The 20,125-nt window shown below is 38.9% G+C and overlaps 2 protein-coding genes across 13 annotated transcripts in view; one reads left to right on the top strand and one right to left on the bottom strand.

The window, feature by feature from the left end:
• The window catches only part of Rgs20 (regulator of G protein signaling 20), a 66,246-nt gene extending 58,989 nt beyond the window's left edge, over window positions 1–7,257 (top strand). For 6 of the 10 annotated variants that reach the window (XM_087185570.1, XM_087185550.1, XM_087185558.1 and 3 more), the window contains exons 4-5: window positions 2,324–2,558; window positions 3,752–7,257. In XM_087185570.1, coding sequence (XP_087041696.1) covers window positions 2,324–2,558; window positions 3,752–3,940 — 424 coding nt within the window. In that variant the 3' untranslated portion in view covers window positions 3,941–7,257. The remainder of the gene's footprint in view (window positions 1–2,323; window positions 2,559–3,751) is intronic. The other 4 variants (XR_015440541.1, XR_015440539.1, XR_015440540.1 and 1 more) reach the window with 4 other exon arrangements.
• Tcea1 (transcription elongation factor A1) overlaps window positions 1–20,125 on the bottom strand; it is a 68,458-nt gene that overhangs the window by 2,326 nt on the left and 46,007 nt on the right. Inside the window, exons 10-11 of one of the 3 annotated variants that reach the window (XR_015440536.1) lie at window positions 16,482–16,584; window positions 253–349 (exon numbers count right to left, since the gene is read on the bottom strand). Coding sequence is in view for 2 of the 3 variants with exons in the window: in XM_087185513.1 (XP_087041639.1) it covers window positions 16,564–16,584 (21 nt within the window). In the remaining variant the exon portion in view is untranslated. Of the gene's footprint in view, window positions 1–252; window positions 350–16,353; window positions 16,585–17,378; window positions 18,991–20,125 lie in introns of those variants that run through there. The other 2 variants (XM_087185513.1, XM_004837510.3) reach the window with 2 other exon arrangements.

Genomic DNA, 20,125 nt, shown 5'->3' with positions numbered 1-20,125 from the left:
CAACAAAATTTTGAGATTTTTTTCAAAAACCAAAAATTTAAAAACACTTTACAGATAGTCACTACTAAAATATTAAAGGGTTTGGTTCACTAGTAAGTTATAGCAACTTACATATAACTAAATAAAATGGTCCCAAACTATGTTTAAAAATTCACTAGAGCAAGCAATCTTCCAATCTGCTGCTACCCTAAAGATTCTGGCACTCTTCCCTGAGTTATATATGCTGCTAAGAGGCAGCAATTTCAAGCAGACCTGGTGATGCAAGGCTATAACTGCAGCGCTGGGGAGGTTCAGGCAGGTGAATCACTGAGAGTTCAAGATCAGCCCGGGCTGCATCGTGAGACCTGTCCTAAATAAACAAATAGACAAAGAAGTAGGCGAGTTGTATAAAAACCGCATCCAACCATTCGAAAAGACCTATTCTTCTCGAGCACATGTAAAACATTTATGATGACCGACCAAGCATTACCTCATAAAGTATCTTAATATATTTTTAGGCTCATTATTAAATAGACTGTTCTTTCTGACCCAATGCAATCAAAATCAAAGTCAGAATTTTTTTTTAATTCTAAAAAAATCTTCATGTTTGATACTTTAAAGATCACTTCCATGGAGCTCCTCAAAGAGCAAATCATAAAGTTAAAAAAAGTCAAGTGTGGGCGTGGTGGCCCATACCTGGAATCCCAACATTCAGGGAGGCTGAGGCAGGATGATCACTGTGAGTCTGAGGCCAGCCTGGGCTACATAGTGAGTTCAAAGGCAGCCTGAACTATACAGAGAGACTCTGACTCTAATAATAATAATAATAATAACAATAATAATAATAATAATAATAATAGATCTGCATGAAAGTATTATGTATCAACCTGAAGATGTAGGGAATCCAGTAAGTAGAGAAAAATACATAACCCTAAATGTTGATACGAAAAAACAACTAATCATTACTCAGTTAAGTGTTCCCCTTAATAAGCATAAAGTAGAAGGAAGATGTTAATATGTAAGCACAGAAACTAATAAAATAACAAACATATAATGAAGACAAGGCAAAAGCTGATTCTCTAAAAAGACTTATGAAGTATATATCCTCTGCTAGGATTGGTCCAAGAAACATGAGGAAAATTCAATGAAATGATATTAGAAATGAAAATGGACATATATATTTAGTGAAGAGTGACAATACAGTAACACTAGGAACAAGTCATGCTTGCGAACATGATCAGTAAGACTCCCTGAGCAAATTACTAACTTGGAGGCTACTCAAATATGGTACACTAGGAAGAAATAAAGGTTCAGAATAGTTCTACAAGTAAACTATACCCAATTAATAAACTTCTATATTAGTTTGCTAAGATTGCCATAACAAAGCACCCAAGCCTGGGTAACTTAAATCAAAAGAAATCTATTTTCAGTTTTGAGGCTCAAAGTCCCAAATCAAAGAAAGAATACATTCTTCATGGGTACCCACATAAATGTATGAAGACTGGGGGGGGAAAGGTAAAGGAAAAAGACATTAAGGATCACTATTAAGTGGACTTTGCTTTCTGATCTCACTATAATTTAAATAGAAGTAAAATATAACCCCAAATAATGCCAGAATCCAAGTGTACTAGTACCCTCGAGAATGGAGGGTGAGAGGGTAGGTAGCACACGAAAGTGACCAGTCCAACTTGGTGAATGATATTCCCATACATGTGACATTCCCAGGAGTTGTCACTCTTCATAGAAAAAACTACTCTGCTCCCATTCATAACTTGTGTTTATTTTACATATATTCTTTACTCTTAATCAAATGTTACTTTTTTTTTTTTTTAAGTATTAAGTATCCGGGGATTTAGCTCAGCGGTTCTGCTGCCTGCCTCGCAAGCCCAAGGTCTGGAGTTCGATCCCTGGTACCAAAAAAAAAGAAAAGTATTAAATAGATCTTGCCCCTTGCTGTTCAGGAGGTTTAGTATTAAGTCTTGGTTCTGTCATAGATAATTAAGGAATCGGGGGCAAGTTATTGTAAGATTTTTTACTTCTATAATTTTAAAACATTGCCAGATCTGTCTAGATTAAACAAGTATAGTCGTAGCAGTTATTCTAGGAACTTGGTTTGCAGGCATTTTGGCCACAAAATTCAGCCAAACAATTAGAAAGTATCTCAAGTATGTTTTCGGCAAAGGTTCAAGGAAATGACAACAGGTCTTTCCTTGCCTAAAAGGGCCAAGCCTGTCCCCTTTTTGCACTGTCAGAGAGGGAAAGGTGATGTTACTAGGGATGAAATTCTCTAATGAACTACCAATAACGGCTCCCTCTTGCCTCCTTTCTTTGGGCCTCCCCTAAGCCCAACCCCTACTCTGGAGGAGGTCAGCGCCTGGGCTCAGTCCTTCGACAACTTAATGGTTACCCCTGCAGGAAGAAATGCTTTCCGGGAATTCCTCCGCACAGAATTCAGTGAAGAAAATATGCTTTTCTGGATGGCCTGTGAGGAATTGAAAAAGGAAGCTGATAAAAACATTATCGAAGAGAAAGCCAGGATAATATACGAAGACTACATTTCTGTTCTTTCTCCTAAAGAGGTTTGTGCCTACTAAGGAGTCTTCTCTCTGGAACGCTTAGTAAAATTAACCCCTTCTGGATTTGTTCATGTTCGCCTGCATGGTTATGGCTACTCCAAAATATAGAAAACTACTCTGCTCTCATTTATAGAATTCAAATCACTTTGAATGCAGTGCCCCAGATGGGCTCAAAGTGCCCTGTGAAATCTGTGAGGAATTGTAGGGTGACTCCTGCCACAAGATAGACTTGGGGGTGGGGGAGCAAGGAGGAACCTTTTTTTTCCTCCATCCAGGGGCTGGCGCAGGGCTCTGTGTTGCAGGGTGTGGGGAGGGAGTGACATCTAAGCCAAGACCTGAAGGTTAAGTAGTTAGGCAGGGCACGGGAAAAGGTTATCCCACACAGAAGGAACAGAAACAAGACAGTTCTGGCTCCTTCCTTCTTTAATCCCAAGTGGTTCGGGACAGCTTTTGAGTGGAATAGTGAGATGGAACTGAGAATTAGTAGAAGCAGATCGTCAAGGGCTTCAGAAGCTTATAACCTTGGAACTTGATTTCACGAGCACCAACAATCCATAAGGTAGAAAACTGGAACATTGGGACAGGGTGTCACTGGTGCTCAGACCCAGTGACTTTAGCACTTCTACTCCAAGCGTGTGCCCAGTCCTTCAGTTGGCCTGGTGCTCATGGGGAAAAGCCTGCAGCATCCAGGTTTTAGCCCTTAGTAATCTAGGAAATTAGCAAGGGTGTGTGCGGGCTCACTCATTTTAAAGAAGCAAAGCAATGCTGTGGTCTTCTAAGGCTGTGTGCTCCCTGCCAGCATTACTTAGAACCTGTGAAACTTGTGAGAAATACAAGGTCTGGCCCTTCCCCAAACTTCGTGAGTCTGAAACCTTGGGGTTGGGGCTCCAAAATCTGCTTAACAGCACCCCAGGGGATACTCATAGCTCTGAAGCTGGAGAGTCCTTGTTCATTATGCTTTTAGTTTCTTTTTTTGGCAGTTTGGATTTTTGGATAAACTTGTTAGGTTTGGGGTTTTCAAAAGACAAAATAAAGGGCCAGGGATTTAGCTCAGTGGTTTTGCCGCCTGCTGTGCAAGCACAAGGACCCAAGTTCGATCCCCAGTACCAAAAAAAAGTCAAAATAAGCTGTGGGAAATAGGGATGGGTTTATAAAGAGAAGTGTCTCACACAACTCTTCTGTGCTTCTGTTGACAGGTCAGCTTGGACTCTCGAGTAAGGGAAATCATCAACAGAAACATGGGCGAGCCATCCCCACACATATTTGATGACGCCCAGCTTCAGATTTACACCCTCATGCACAGAGACTCATACCCCCGATTCATGAACTCTGCTGTCTATAAGGACTTGCTTCAGTCCTTATCTGAGAAACCAGTTGAAGCGTAGGAGTCTTCAAATATATTTATTATTAAGAAAACAATAAAAGAACTACATGGACTACACCTAGCACAGGGAATTTAGAGGTAGTAATACCTTCTACTGGAGAAATACTCAAGACTATTTTAATAACAAATGCTTCCTTCCTCCAACAAAAGGCTATCTTTTCACAGTGTAAATTACAACCACCTTTAGTGATACTTTTGAGGAAAACTGGGATATGGCTGATTAAGAAACAGAGTATATTACATTTACAATAACAGCAGCATGTTCCCAATGGCAAAGTATGCACTGGAAGATACCGTGCTGCCCAGAGCATGTACATCCATCCACAGGAGCAAGCGGGACCACTTTGTTTTGCATGAATTCAGCAACCGATTATCCCCAAAGGAAAACATTCAAGTGCTTCTCAGCTACCTTTTCATTCCATCAAGCTGGGTCTGAATACTTCACTTATCATTGCCATGACAAGACCCAAATTCACATTTACTAAAGATGTAACCAGTACTGTAATCCACTATATATCTTACAGTATGTATGTACATAGATACATATGTGTGCACGTGTACCTGTACCTGGTTAATGTAAAGCACTGTGCTCTTAAGTGGATCAGTCTCCAATGTTTGGTAAGAGTAGCAGGACTCAGAAAATTCTTTTGTTGAAAGGAATTAACTGTTATTTTATGATCAGAATTTGCCAACCTAAAGAACGAATTTTTAGGTTCACAGCTTGGTCATGTTCACAACAAACTTTCAAAATATGCATATTTCCATTTTTATTATTGAGAGAAATATGGGCATTTTCACTCTAAAAAAATAAAGCACAAGAGTTTTATCTCAATTTTTATGTTTTTCATAGGTAACTATTTGAGAAACATAACATTAAGTAGGGATACATGCAACATATTTTAGCTCCCAGACCAGTGTTTTGTTTTTAGATACCACTACTTTTAACACAGGCAAATGGAATAACTTCATAGTTTATAGGTGAAAACAGTTTGTAGCTCTAAACTACCCTGAAGAAACCTATGTATACAATTAATGGAAAAGACACAAAATCTGGGCTGATTTCAGTAGTTAGACATTAATTTGCAAGAGGCCCACACCACGTTTAAGCCTCATATGAGATAGCCCCTCCTTCCCCCTCCCCAGTACAGGGGATTGAACCCAGGGCCTTTCCACTGAGCTACATCCCTAACCCTTTGTTATTCCGAGCTAAATTCCTAAGTTACTACTCAGACTGGGCTAAAACTTGGGACCCTCCAGCCTCAGCCTCAGCCTCGTGAGTGCCTGGGATGACAGATGTGTGCCATCTGCCCGGCCGTCTTGGCCATCTGCCTCCCTTATCTGGCCCTCCAGAGTCTGACTCTGTCTTCACTATTCAACCCAAGCATCAAACTGAGGCCTCACTCTTGGGAAACCATCTACTTTACTGAGAAAATTGTGAGCCTAACCCCCTGCACTTCTTGTGTACCCTTACATATGTAGAGATCAGCATCTCTTCTCACCTCCTTCAGTCCACTCCCAGCGAACAGTGTGCTCTTTTTTTTTTTTTCAAGATTTTAGTCTTCTACATGGGCTTTTGATTCCACTATCTTTCCAATGTTTTTGGAATTAAGACACAAACACTGTCCTCTGGTATTTTACATCAGTAAGGAAACAGACAATTCAGTGACAACCACAGTACAGTGTAGTGAGTACAATAAAGGGATGAGAGCTACAGGAAACTGCAGGGTTATGGGAAGATTTGGGTGGAGGGGCCCACAGGGAAAACCACAGAACAAAGAGAATATGTACGTGCTGATGGGGGCCGACTGCAGATGAAAGGGAAGGTGACCAAAGTGGCCCCGGTGAGGCCAGTGATGGGCATGCCGAGGATGGGGACACTGTAAGACACAGAAAAGGAGATGACAGGAAATCCGCTGAGTGGCAGGACCTGGGTGGTCGGGATTCCGGGTGGGGCTATCGATCTGGAATGTTTCAGACAGACAGAAAGAGTGCCCGGAGAGGTGCAGCGTGAAGAGGGCCGAGGACAGACCCTTGTGCGGACGGATGGAGACGTGCCAGTCCCAAAGGAGACTTAGGAGGATCTGCCTCGGTACAGGTGAGAAGAAAGTCAGCGCTGGGTGGGAAGATGGCGCCGGAACGGGAGTGGGGGGCGTGGTGATCGTCCACTCTTACCCACAGTTTGCTCCATCAGCGTTCCCGTTCTCTCTCACCAACTTCTCCCTAACCCCGCACTGTGAGCATGCTCCATTTCCTTTAGGAAAAGCCTGTTTTCCATTGCAGCTGTTGATTCTTCTCCTATCTTACCAGCATTTTACCCAAGTGCACACTGCTGCCTCCATTTCTTCACCTCCTTGTTTCCACTAAAACCACTCTGAGACGCCAACCTGCTCTACAGAGGCTCCCACGAAACCTACAAATCTAAATCACACTACTCCCCAGCCTAGTCTCACTGCAGTGTTCAGCTTCCTGGCATCATGGACAGATCCTGACTTGAAACCCTACTTCCCTGTCTTGGAGGCACCCTCCTAGTTCTCCATATTCTCTGTCATCTTTATCTACTTGCTCCCCAGGTAACGGAGCACAATAACTTGGGCTTGTGACATGTAGCAGTGGGTACTTAGCCTTCCTGGGTCTGTTTCCTCATTTGTAAAAACAGGGACAATAAATGGTACCTAGCCCTTAACACTGCTATGAAGATTAAAATTAATCCATGTAGCCAGGCATAGTGGTGCACGCCTGTAATCCCAGCACATGGGAGGCTGAGGCAGGAGGATCAAGGCAAGTTCAAGGCCAGCCTGGGCTACATAGTGAATTCAAGGCCAACCTGAACTTAACGACTTGGTGAGACCCTGTCTCAAAAAATAAAAAGAAAAAAACCCATGTCAAACAGAGTACTATGTTATTAGTTATTGATATTATTACTTGTTCATTAAGTGTGATAGCCCCTAAGATTTGGGCTTTTGTTTACTTTTCTTTCTAATCTATATGCTTTCTCTTGGTTTTTCTATCCTCTCCTCATTGCCTAAAATACCTACCAAATATACTGAAGACTACCAAACCAGGACCTGCTCTCAGCTGTCTCCTGAACTTGAGAATCAGCTGACATCGCCACTGATGCACCCCTCAGATGAGTGAGACTCAGCCTTCTTCACTTGGACTCCTCACCCCACTGCCATCCCATCCTCCAAACCTGCCCCTCGCTTATAATCTGGTCCCCGAGCCAGTCACCCAAACCTGTATCTGGGTGTCAACTTTGACTCTTCTCTTTCTCCTCCCAAACAGGCAAGGCTTGCCAATTATTAAATATTTTCCACAGTCTCTCTCCTTCCTTCTTCTGACTCTTAGATCTTACCTACACTATCGCCGAAGAACTGCCTCACTCCTGCATCATCTCAGCCCATTCAAACCTATCCTTCAGAATGTCATCAGATGATTTTTCTCACATACAAATCTACTTGTCACTAACCCTCCATTCAAAATCTTTTTTGTATTTGCTGATTGCTGGGAGTGCAAATACCAATTTCTTGACCTGGCATATAACCAAGGACCTCTGCAGACAGGCTACTGGCTCCCTAGCCAGCCTCACTTACATTTTAGACTAGATGTTTGTATGGGCTGGGGGATATAGCTCAGTGGTGCCATGCCTACCTGGTAAGCACAAGGTCCTGAGTTTGATCCCTGGTACCAGAAAAAAAAATAGACTAGATGCTTTTAGAAAAGTCATATATCACTCACAGACCTTCATACCTGCCCATGAAAACTTGGTTCACACTTTCTACTACCTCTGTCCTACTCACTCTAAAATACTACCCTTTATCCAACTAATTCCTATCAGTCCTTTAAGACTTACCTCACTTTTACCTACTCTAAAAAGCATCCCTAACCTGACAGGCTAAGACTTAGGCCCTATGTCATATTCAACATGTGTACTGGGTGCCATTCTTTAGTGTACCAGAAATATCCTCTGCAAATATTTATCATCTCAGTTATTACATATTCTGCTTACATATATAGTATATCATTTCCACTACACTGTAAACTCTATATTTTACCCATCATTTTATCTTTGATAGCTTAGAGCCATAATCAATTTAGAATTATAGAATTTGCTACAAAGTAAAAATTCCATTCCAAATTATTTCCAGTGTGTCACTACTCAGAAAGATACCATCATCACCTATGTGACTACTATGGATCGATTCAGCAGGTAAATCCCACAGTCCCTTTTATATGAATGAATCCCAAGTTATCCTGTAAATACAATTCCAAGGTTTTTGCTTTTAAGTAAAATCTGACAAGGTAATTTTGTTGGGATGGTTCTCTCTCCATTTGGACAAATGTATACATAAATATGAATGCTAAATGGCTTAAAGATCTGAAAGTTTTAAAAATAGGAACACAGAAGAATACTGGAAGAAAATACAGGAAATATTTTTATAGCCTCTGATGAAAATGTTTTCCTAAGCAAAACATAAACTTCAGAACCCATAAAATACTACTAAATTTGATTATTAAAAATGTTTAAATTTCATACCATAAAAATTGATATATGAACTTCAAGCTCTAAAACAGACTATAGATATATAAAACATTTATAGACATATATAGAACTTTTCACCCAACAGCAGCAGAATACATACTATTTTCAAGTACACACAGAATATTCTCCAAGACAGATCTCATGTGATGTCATAAAACAAGTCTTAACGAATGTAAGATTGAAATCATACCAAGAATCTTTTCCAACCACAATGGATTCAAACTACAATAAAAAAAACCTGGAAAACATAAATATGTGGAAATTAACACACTCTTGAACAACCAATGGGTAAAAGAAAAAAAATCAGAAAGGAAACTAGAAAATATGTTACGACAAATGAAAATATCACAAACATAAGGGGCCGGGGATTTAGCTCAGTGTTTCCACCACCTGCCTCAAAAGCGCAAGGTCCCGAGTTCTATCCGTGGTACAAAAAAAACAACAAAAAAAGAAACTTAAGATACACACCAAAAGCAGTACTAAGAGAAAAGTTTGTAACAATAAACTATGTGAGAAAGAAAAAAATCTCATAAACAAACCTTATACCTCAAGAAACTGGGGGGGTGGGGGGGGGGACTATGCCCAAAGTTAGCAGAAAGAAGAAAATAATAAAGATCAGAGTAGAAATAAAAAACTAAAAAATGAGGGAAAAAAACAATAAAACTGAAATTGGCTTTTTTAGATAAGCAAAATTGACAGACTTATGATGAGAAAATGCAAATATAATCAGAAATGAGACAGCTAATCCTACAGAAATAAAAGCTGTTACAAGAGTGTTATGAACAATTTTAGACCAACAAACTAGGTAACAAGAGAAATGGATAAATTCCTAGAAACATAATGTACCAAGGCAGAATCACCAAAAAAAATAGAAAATCTGGACCAACTTAATAACAAGTAAGGAGACAATCAGTAACAGTCTACCATCAAAGAAAAGCCCAGTGCAGATGGCTTCACTGGTGAATGCTACCGAACATTTAAAGAAGAGCTAATGCCACTGTCCCAAACTTTTCCAAATAACTGAAGAGGGAGCTTTTTTAAACTTATTTCATGAAACTAGAATTACTCTGAGAGCAAAATCAGAAAAGAGATATAAGATAACAAAACTCCAGGGCAATACCCCAATCAAAGTAGATGTAAAAAACATCAACAAACTACTAGCAAGCTAGTGCCGGGAGATGATGGGTAGAATATTTTGATTTGGAGTAACAAAAATGACCTGAGATGGACTGTGTTATAGTTGTCCAACGCTGTCAATGTGCTAAAATTTACTGAGTCCTACATTTTAAGCGTGTAAATTGTGTGGTATGGAAATCTTGGTTCAATAAAGTTTATATTTTTATAAATACTAGCTGACTGAACTCAACAGCACCCGAAATGAACCACACAGCATCACCAAGTGAGGTCTACCTCTGAGATGGGTGCAGAATGGTTCAATGGCAGAAGATAAATCTGCGATACACATTAAAAGAATCATAACCCTTTCAATAGGCATAAAAGAGCACTTAATAAAATGCGACATGATCTCATGACAAAAACTCTCAGCAAACTAGAAACAGAAAGAACTTACTTCAACATCATGAAGGTCATGTATGAAAGCCCACCGTGAGCATCACACTCATCAATAAAAAAACAAGACAAAACTGAGGGTTTCCTCTAAGACCAGGATAAAGGAAAACATGCCTGCTCCTGCCATGGCATAGAAGGCATTTTCTATTCTACACTGCATTTGGAAATTCCAGCCAGAACACTGAGGCAAGAAAAGGAAATTAAAAGCATCCAAATCATAACTGCAGGTGAGATTTTATATGTAGAAAATCTGAGTCTCAACAACCAACACACAAACCTGTTAAAACTAATAAAGGAATTTGAAATTCAGTAAAGCTGCAAAATATAAAATTCAACACACATAATTTCTATATATTAACAACAAATCTGAAACATTAAGAAAGCAATCTTACAGTAGCATAAAAATTCTTAGGAATAAATAATAAGGAAGTAAAAGACCTGCACTAAAAACTACAAAACACTGATGACTGAAATGAAAGAATACACTTCTTCCCTCATGAGTTCATCTAGCTCTGAAGGTTCACTTACTGTCACCTTTACCAGCCAACCATCTTCATCACAAGATTTACTGACAAGCCCTGGATTATCAACAAGTGCTTCATTAATTTCAGTTACTTCTCCTGATAGAGAACAGAGTTCACTGGCAGCTTTCATACTTTCAAAGTACCAAACTCATCTGTTCAATTTTGCCCCAACTTCAGGAAGGTGACAGTAAACATCTCCCAAAGCATCCTCTGCAAAATTGCTGATTCCCACTGTTCCAATACCATTTTCTGTTGTTACCTATTCGTGTTTGTAAATTTATGCATTGCGAGCTGCACCTGCCCAGAGCACAGCATCCACACAGCACCAGCCCACAGCCACCAAGTCCACCTGGGACACTGCATGCTGGGTATAGAAATGTGGCTAATTGAACAAGGTTATATGGTATATATAATCACATAGGAATGTTTCTCAGTTTGTAGTCATGACCGTTAAGAAAAAAAAACAATTATCTGTCTTAATATAGCATTCAAGGAGAGGAACCAGAACAAGGTGAATTATTTGAGGTAGTTACTTGTGCCTTCATTTTCCAACCTGTACATGGACAAACAAGTACAAGAAAACACAGGCTGATATGAAAAAAAGTTTTTTCAATTTCTATACTGTTGCTTCACTTTGCGGAATTAAAGCACCTAAAGTGATCATCTCCCAAGACTCTAACTCATTACATTTCTTTCTTTAAAGTTGGTAACTAAATTACCAACTTGTTATCCATTCCATCTTTTTAGGTCTCCAATCCATGGAATATTCTTTACATCCTAATTTCTGTACAGCCAAGAAGACATGTAATGCATTGACCACAAACATAACCAAGAAAAACTATTTCATGCAACTATTCTTTTAGGTGCTAAAGATATGGCAGTTGTCTTAGTCACTTTTCTTGTTGCTAAGACAAAATGCCCTGTTGGGGACAATCATTTTCCTAAGGACCCTATTTTTCAATTTTTTCTAAAACACTCTTGTGTAATACCTCAGATTACATGACTAAACCCCATTTCTGATGCACAGATTTATTTTACAGATGGTTCCTCTAAAGGAAAGGCAACTGTCTGGAGTAAGGATTTTCAACAAGTTATTTTAACTCCTAGCCTCTCAGACCAAAGATTAGAAATAACTGCTATTTTATATATTATAGAGCTTACTAAATTGATCCTTGTGAATATTGTTAGTGATTCAACATATACAGTATTTCTTACCTAGGAACTAGAAAACACCACCTTAAAAGCTTTCTTAGACCCTCCCTTGTTTAATCTGTTCCTTAGATTGCAGTGGGTGACCCAAAGTCGCTCTGCCCCCTTTTATATTAAACATATTAGGTCCCATTCTAACTTACCAGGCCCCTTAATCCATGGTAATCAACAAGCTGATTCTTTGATAGCTTATGTTACTCCTTTTGATATGGCAAGACAATCCCACTCATATCACCATCAAAATAGTAAGGGCCCAACAAAAGAATTTCAACTGTCTTGCTCACAGGCTAAAAAAATTGTTTTATCATGTCCTACCTGCCAAAGAATCCCTCATCCCCCTCCTGCTGAGGGATACAACCCTCAAGGTCTTCAACAAAATGAAATCTGAAAAATGGATGTTACTCATATTCCATCATTTGGGCAATTACAATATGTTCATGTCTCTACAGAAATTTACTCTCATATGATCCACGCTACCTGCCATAGTATCAACAAAGTGGGACATATTCAACAACATTGTTTGTCCGCCTTCATTGCTATGGGAGTCCCACGTACAATTAAAACTGGTAATGGTCCTTCATACATTAGTAAAGCTTTGTCCTCCTTTTCTCAGCTCTGATATATTCAACATGTTGTGGGCATCCCCTACAACCCTCGAGGCCTTGCAATAGCGGAGCATGCCCATCTCTCCCTACACACACAATTATAAAAACAAAAACGAGGGGTACGGCTACTTCCATAGGCTCAATTAGATCTTGTTACTTTCACTTTCAATTTTTAAAATCCATTTGTGGAAAGTAAATACACTTGATCTGAACTCCAGTGGCACCTAGAGCACGAGTTTCATGGAAAGATGCCCAAACAGGAAAACGGGATGGCCCAGTGTGGTTAATAACGCGGGGATGAAGGTACGCTTGTGTACTGACAGATAATGAGACAGTACAGGTGCCATCCCAGAACACGCGACCATGGAGAGATGAAATTCCCAGATTCGGGGTGGAAATCTGCCCACCCATGCAAATCTTCGAGCAGGTGACCCTAGAGGAGACACCTCAGCCTCTGAGGACCACACAGAAAGTAGAGCCTATGACATGGAGACAAGTAAGAAAACAAGCCAGGAGGCTGAAAGGCTGTTGGTGGGCCCCATATAGTCTCTGGGTTTGTGGATTCCAAATTACTCCAAATTATACATCACATTTTCTGTATTCACCCTTATGCACTGAGCATCACTCCTTAAAATCTAATTATTGTTTGCCGCAGTTTTGGATGGCCCATCATGATGAGCAATTGATATTTTTGGGAATGGGATCAGTTAACATCTCGGGAATATATTAACTCCTCTGCACCCATGTCCTTCCTTGTACAACATACACATCTTGGAGCAACTCAGATGACCATGCTCCACTACCATGGACCTCTCGTAGAGGAGAAAGGGGACGAAAAATGTACCTAAACCAATTGGAGTTTATAGATTGGGGCCCTCTAGGGAGATTAGAGGGCAGAGATAATAACCGTTGCACATGGCATGAGTACTCCAAACACCTTGGCTATGTACACCCTGCCTGAGGGTCAACTAGCCTGGTATGAAACCGGTTTTAGGCCCCCATTGCCCTAGCCCTTCTTTTTTTTGTACCAGGGATTGAACTGGGGTCCTTATGCTTGCGAGGCAAGCGGTGGAACCACTGAGCTAAATACCCGGCCCCCTAGCCCATTATTAATGGCAGGTCTAGGCCCCTATAAAAGACCTTCTGGAAATGGCTCTTCCTTATTATATACACCCCTTATTATGTTGGCCAGCAATGGAAGGATGTATAATTATAGTCACTACAAATACTTGTAGCATTCACATCAGAAAACCCATAACCACTCGGTTCTCTATATGCACATATAAGCCTTATGTTTTCTTATACTGAACTATTGAGTGGACTCTCACCTCTTTCAACTCCAGGAATGTTGGCTAAGTCATTGTTACTAGAGTGCTAGGAAACAAAACCTTACTGGTCCTAGGGCAAATGCCTAGTCTGGGTTCTGGTAAATCTTATGGAACCATGGACTGACAGCCCCTGCTGTTCATTTGCTACAATCTCTGATTAACCGCCATTCTTTTACAGAGGACAAAAAGGTTGTTAGGATTGCTTATTGCTAGAACTGTCTCTTTGGCATTGCTAATTTCTAGTGTTGCTGCCTCCTCTGCAGCTTTTGCTCATTCTATCCAGACTCCTCATTTTGCAGATAGACCAAAACTACAGACAGAGCCTGGAATATACAGCACTCTACTGATGCAAAATTACAATCACAAATTAGTGTCTTGGAGACCACTGTTATGTTGATTGGAGAGCAAATAAAAAGTCTGCAATTATAACAGAGCTTCCAGTGTCATTTTAATATTACTCGATATCATATAACTCCCCTCATATATATATAACCAATCTACCCACCTTGGGAACACATAAATACATATTTTTTAAAAAAGAAACATATAGCGCTGGGGATTTAGCTCAGTGGTTTTGCTGCCTGCTGCGCAAGTGCAAGGACCCGAGTTCAATCCCCGGTACCAAAAAAAAAAAAAAAAGAAACATATAAACAGAGTGCTGTAAATAATAATGTAACTACTGATCTAGAGACACTGCAAAAAGAGAAAAAAGAAAAAGAAAAAAATCTGTTTTAACACTCAAAATTTTGATGAGCAAATTCAGGATTGGGATAAATTTGCTGACGCCTTTGACCAACTTAGTCCATACAATTACCTCCAGGCCCATTTTAGATTTTATAACAGATTATACTAATTGATGTATGTCTTGTGCTGATATATGTCTTGTCTGCCACAGGGCAAACAAAACCTAACAATACCTAGACACCATTCAACCTTAAATCACACTGTCTCACAATTACCAAAAGAGAGGAATTGTTGGGGACCAGCCATGATATGCTTAGATTGGTGAGGAGCCAGATTCCAGGGGCCAAAGGCCCAAGGTGGATGTTAACTTGCCTTGGGAACGGAGAAGTATGACTTCCTGGCTTTGTGGGACAGCCATAAACACAGAACTCCTGAGACAAGATAATGCCTACTGAGGGCAATAAATTGTATGGGCATCCCAGTGGGAAAGGACTTTCAACTCTTCCCTTTGAGATGCTGAACTTGGTCCCTATGTGACTACTTACTACATTTGCTGTTCTTGGGATAGTATATTACCCCTTCCCCTACACTTCTTGGTCAATTATAGAAGTAGGCCTATCTTGGAGTTCAAGGAAGCCTATCCACTAGAGATAGATACCTCCTGGTCCTCCATTTCGAACTGAATACTGTGTCTGTGTCTCTTTATTTCTTGCCATTCTCCCAACAGGGATTTGGGAAGTTAAAGGAAGAAAGGTTTATTTGGCTCAGTTTGTAGAGGTTTCAGTTCATAGTTGGCTGGCTCCAAGGCAGGTTGGCACAGCAGAGAGGCACTGGGGAGGAGAGAGTTCATGGAAGACAGAAGACAGCAAAAGGAAGCAAGTGACCCATAACAAACCATTTTCTGTCCTTATATCTTATTCGGGCTACACACCCTTAGGGCAGGTAGTACTCACACCCTTAATCCTAGCGCCCTCAATGCTTGTAATGCACCATCCATCAATCCCAGTGTCACACTCTAGATCCAGCCATCTCTGAAAAGCCTCAGCTATGGCTGCTTGAGGCTTTGAGGGGAACATCAAGACAGAAGCCATAACAGCAGTGAACCAATTTCTCACAAGAATTTACTGGGTCCATCTTCATAACCAACAAACCATAGTTGTTGGTTGTCTAACATAGCCACAGATTTTTCCCATGCACTTGCCCACTCCTTTTGACTGACTTCATCATTTGCTTACTTTAAGGTTCTTCAACATAATGCTTCCGTTACTATCCCTGGAATTTGTCAGAAACTGTTCTATTTCCTGTATAGTAACACTTTAAATGTCTGTGCTTTACTGATATGAGACTTTCACTAATAATCTGTTGTTCAATTCCTACTAAATGACCATTTTCTACAACTAAATAAAAAGAGAATAACTTATTAAAACTCCATAAATCACAACTCTTTGATGGCAGCTTTTATTTTGGAACGTCAACTCCACCTCCAAATTATACTTTGACCTCTAAGAACAGTAACTGAGTAGCTATAAAAATTCAGAAGAAAGACCCACCTACTCGGGACCCCTTCTCTTAGAAGCTATTTTTTCTTTCAAAAAATACTTTCTACTCTCAACCTCTATTCTTCCTAGAATTCATCCTTCGATTTTAGAGAACATGAACTCAGCGTATCAGACATCTAGCACTGATGATGGACTAGAAAGGCAAAATGGTGCCTTCATCATAAATAACTTTTTTTTGGTACCAGGGATCGAACTTGGGTCCTTGCGCTTGTAAGGCAGGTGGCGGAACCACTGAGCTAAGTCCCGGCCCCATCATAAATAACTTAAGGAACCTGAATCTGTAATGTGTTCTTGGAATTTAAAAAAAAAAATTCAAAGCCTTCATGACATTGGACTTGGTGATTTCTTGGATATAACACAGAAAGCATAGGCAACAAAAGCAAAAACAGACAAACGGAACTACAACTTTTTATTCATCAAAGGACACAATCAGCGGAGTGAAAAGACAAGCTATGGAACGGGAAATAACATGCAAAAGCCACTTGTCTGCTAAGGGTTAATATTCAGAATAAAGGACTATATACCTGGGGCTGGGTGTGCTGGTGCAATCCCAGCATTTTGGAGGCCGAGGCAGGAGGGTCCCTAAAAGTTCAAGGCCAGCCTGGGTTACATGGTGAGGTGGCCAATCTGGAATATATAGTGAGACTCTGTGTCACAAGAGAACAGAACAAGTTTTTTCTGCATCTCTGACAAGTTTCAGAAATTTCTGACCAAATCAATGCTAACACTGCAGATTAATACTCCTAATATGAGTATTTAATAATCTCTTTAAAACACTAGGTATTCTTAAGGAAGACTGAAGAGAAATACACAGTATGTATGTTCAAAAAAGAACTCAAAACCATAGCCTGTTATTTCTTTTGCTGTCTTGTTAATACTTTAAACATTTTCCATTTGGAAGGTATATAGAGATTTAAATGTTTGGACATATATAAATATTTCAGAACTGTTGCTACGGCTTAGCAAAATTTATAATTCAATATTCATCAACACTCAAGTGAGCAAGAAAATCAAAACTGTTATTTTCTGCTTTTCCGGGGTGGTTCTTCATTGTTGCCACAATACTAGTCTAACTTAATTCCTTGGTATATCCATTTAACAGTTACTCTGTTCTGAAAGTAAATATTATATAAAATATTACTTGTGATAATGCTTAACTTCTAGTTACCATTTTAATAGGCCAGTATGTTTCAACAGGAAGCACTTACATGTCTGTCTACTCAGAGCCACACTCCATCACCAGAGGTCCAGGAAAAGAAAACATGCTCAATACTAGATTTTACTTAAGTAAGACTAAGCTTCACTTAAGTAAAACTATAATTTTAAAATATCTTAGTAGTAGTTAGTTGGGTGAAGAAAGTGGGAAATTCTTAAAAGGTAAAACAGGATTTAATGTATAAATACAATGAAAAAATGTGATACACACTTAATAAAAAAACTTTATTGAATTACAAATTTTAAAATGAATCACTTAATTTAAAAGTGGGACTATTTTAACTTTATTATTCTTAAACCCATTCTCTCAGAAAATGCACTTTATTTCTGAAATGATAAAGCAAATGGTTCAACTACAAACTAACAAAGAGAGGTGGATTGGTACCCATGGGCCAATCCTTATTATGGACATTTAAATGTTACTTTCTGGATTACAACAAAATGATTTTCAGTTAAGAAACAGGAAGAGGGGAACAAAGGAGAGTGCAAAGCATGTACAGAGGTCTTTCTGCAGGTCCAGCATGATAAATTGTAGACTCTGTACTAGTGGCCTTTAAGATGTGCTACAGCAACTATACCCAGGAACCTACGTGAAAACCATTTTTTCTTAATCCTAACAGAACAAATGGTATATAAACAAAAAGTAAAACTTAACTGTAAGATCTGTCTAAGACTACTTGCTATAGCCCACATTTCCAGTTGGTTCACAATCTTATCAAATAACAGAAAAAACCAACAAGTAAGACTCAGGACAAAAATATCTTCTACCAATCTCCATATGAAAAGACCACACCTTTAATGATTTATACAATTTTGATGCTTAATCCTTGGTCAGTACAGATTTCAAATCAAAATCAAGTCATGAACTGTTTACAATAATGACACTATACCAATATGCTAACAATCTCTTCCTAGGATGTCTTCCTATGAGGGAAAAAAATCATCAGCTTTTGTTCTTTGCCTGTGAAAAAATTTATGAAAGCCTACTACACTATTTTTTTTCCCCAGGGATCAAATTCAGGATCTTGTACTTGCAAGGTAGGCGTAGCACCACTGAGCTAAATCCCCAGCCCTACTACACTATTAATAGTGTTCTGCAAAACTAAAATACACTACAAAGTCAAACAGGTAAATAATAAAACCAAACTGATTTCAACAAAGCCGTATTTCCAAAAGTAGAATCTATTCGAACAAGTAATATACATATACAAGAAATGATGAGCATGGGTTACAGATGCAAAATAATATCCAATTATTGCAGGTTTGTGAACATAATAATAAAATCAAATTCAAATACTATTTCAAATATGTACAATTTAGATAAGCTGGATAAGTATTACTTGAATACATACCATATTTGGTAACCCTAAAATTATATTACCTTTTTTCTTCCTCTAATATTTGTACATACATGCCAATATGAAGAAAAGTAATTTCTATGTATTTATTAACAAAGAACAATTTCTTCTATGTATGCTTCAGACTGTAAAAAGTTAAGAACACTTCAAGAAGAAAAAAATAAAAATAAATTGCCAAAAGTTTAATTGATAAAAGATTAGTATTGACTTATAAAAATGAAAAAAGGAAAGTATTGAAACAGATATCATACAATTATTGTATTGTTTCCCTACTAATCTGAAACTACAGAAGGCATTTGAGGAAGGGATGTTAGATCGAAAACCAAAAACTAATTTGTGGGATGTGTGTCATTTAAAAAATCTGATTTGCAGGAAAACTAGTTGCTTGGCCTAGTTTTAAAGCTAATTACAAAATCCATTTTCTTAATGGTCCAGATCCAATTCTTCCAACTCAACAGAACTGTCAAAAAAGAAAAACATTTTTGTGAGACCTTTAAACCAATGTTCCCACTTAACATAGCATGTACCTTATAATGTGTTTTTAAAAGCATGTTTGAGAAGATACTGTATTTTTTTCATACATAGTCATCAGTGATCTTAAATGTCTAACTCTTCAACTTAGTAGGAATAGGCATGGTAGCACACTCCTGTAATCCCAGCTGTTTGGCAGGTGGAGGCAGATCACAAATTCAAACTGTGCCTGAGCAATACAGCAAGACTCTTTCAAAATAAAATTTTAAAAGGGCTGGGGATATAGCTCAGTGGTAGAGCATTTGCCTAGCATACACTAGGCTCTGGATTCAGATTCAATCCCCAAGACTGAGACAGAGAGATGGGGGGGGGGGGGGGGGGCAAGGGAAGGAGAGAGAAAACAGGCAGGCTCATGGTGGTATGCGCCTGTAATTCAAGCACTCTGGGAAACCGAGGCAGGAGGACTACAAGTTCTAGCCCAGATAGGGCAACTCAGTGAGACCCTGTCTCAAAATTTAAAAATAAAGGGCAGGGATTTAGCTCAGTGGTTCCAGTGCCTGCCTCGCAAGCACAAGGTCCCGAATTCGATCCCCAGTACCAAAAATTAAAAAAAATTTAAAAAATTAAAATAGGGTTGAGATAGCTCAGTGTGAATACTACGGGTTCAATCCCCAATACCACAAAAAATAAAAAAATAAAAAATTAGTAGCTATAACTAAAAAAAAGTATAAAAGCATTTTAGTATTTTTATTAAATACCTCTTTTCTTAATGATTTTAGCTCTTAAAATTAATGTTTTCTACATTAAAATGAATGTTGTTAAATTCATCAGATACTATGACAGAACTTATGCTACAAACTGCTTATATTGAAAACAAACTATGTAAAATACTCATAATAAAAAAAAATGATCCAGCATGCAAAACAAATGGAGTACTAGCTGGAAAGCCAGGTTTGCTCATTTGCTTTTTTAAAAAAGGTGACTGAACTGAATTTTTGTATATAATAAACAGGTATGGGAGTTAACCCTTAGAGAGTATCTAGGGTCAAAGTCCCTAACTACATTCGTGGAAGATTTGTCTGGCTTAAACTACTCCCACCCCTACCCGGTACTAAGGATAAAAC

The sequence above is a fragment of the Heterocephalus glaber genome, unplaced genomic scaffold (assembly GCF_053883595.1).
Source record: "Heterocephalus glaber isolate CG9 unplaced genomic scaffold, H.glaber_assembly_v1.0 deba00000281, whole genome shotgun sequence".
Lineage (NCBI taxonomy): Eukaryota > Metazoa > Chordata > Mammalia > Rodentia > Bathyergidae > Heterocephalus > Heterocephalus glaber.
The sequence above is the reverse complement of the archived record's forward strand: the minus strand, read 5'-3'. Positions and strand labels throughout refer to the sequence as shown.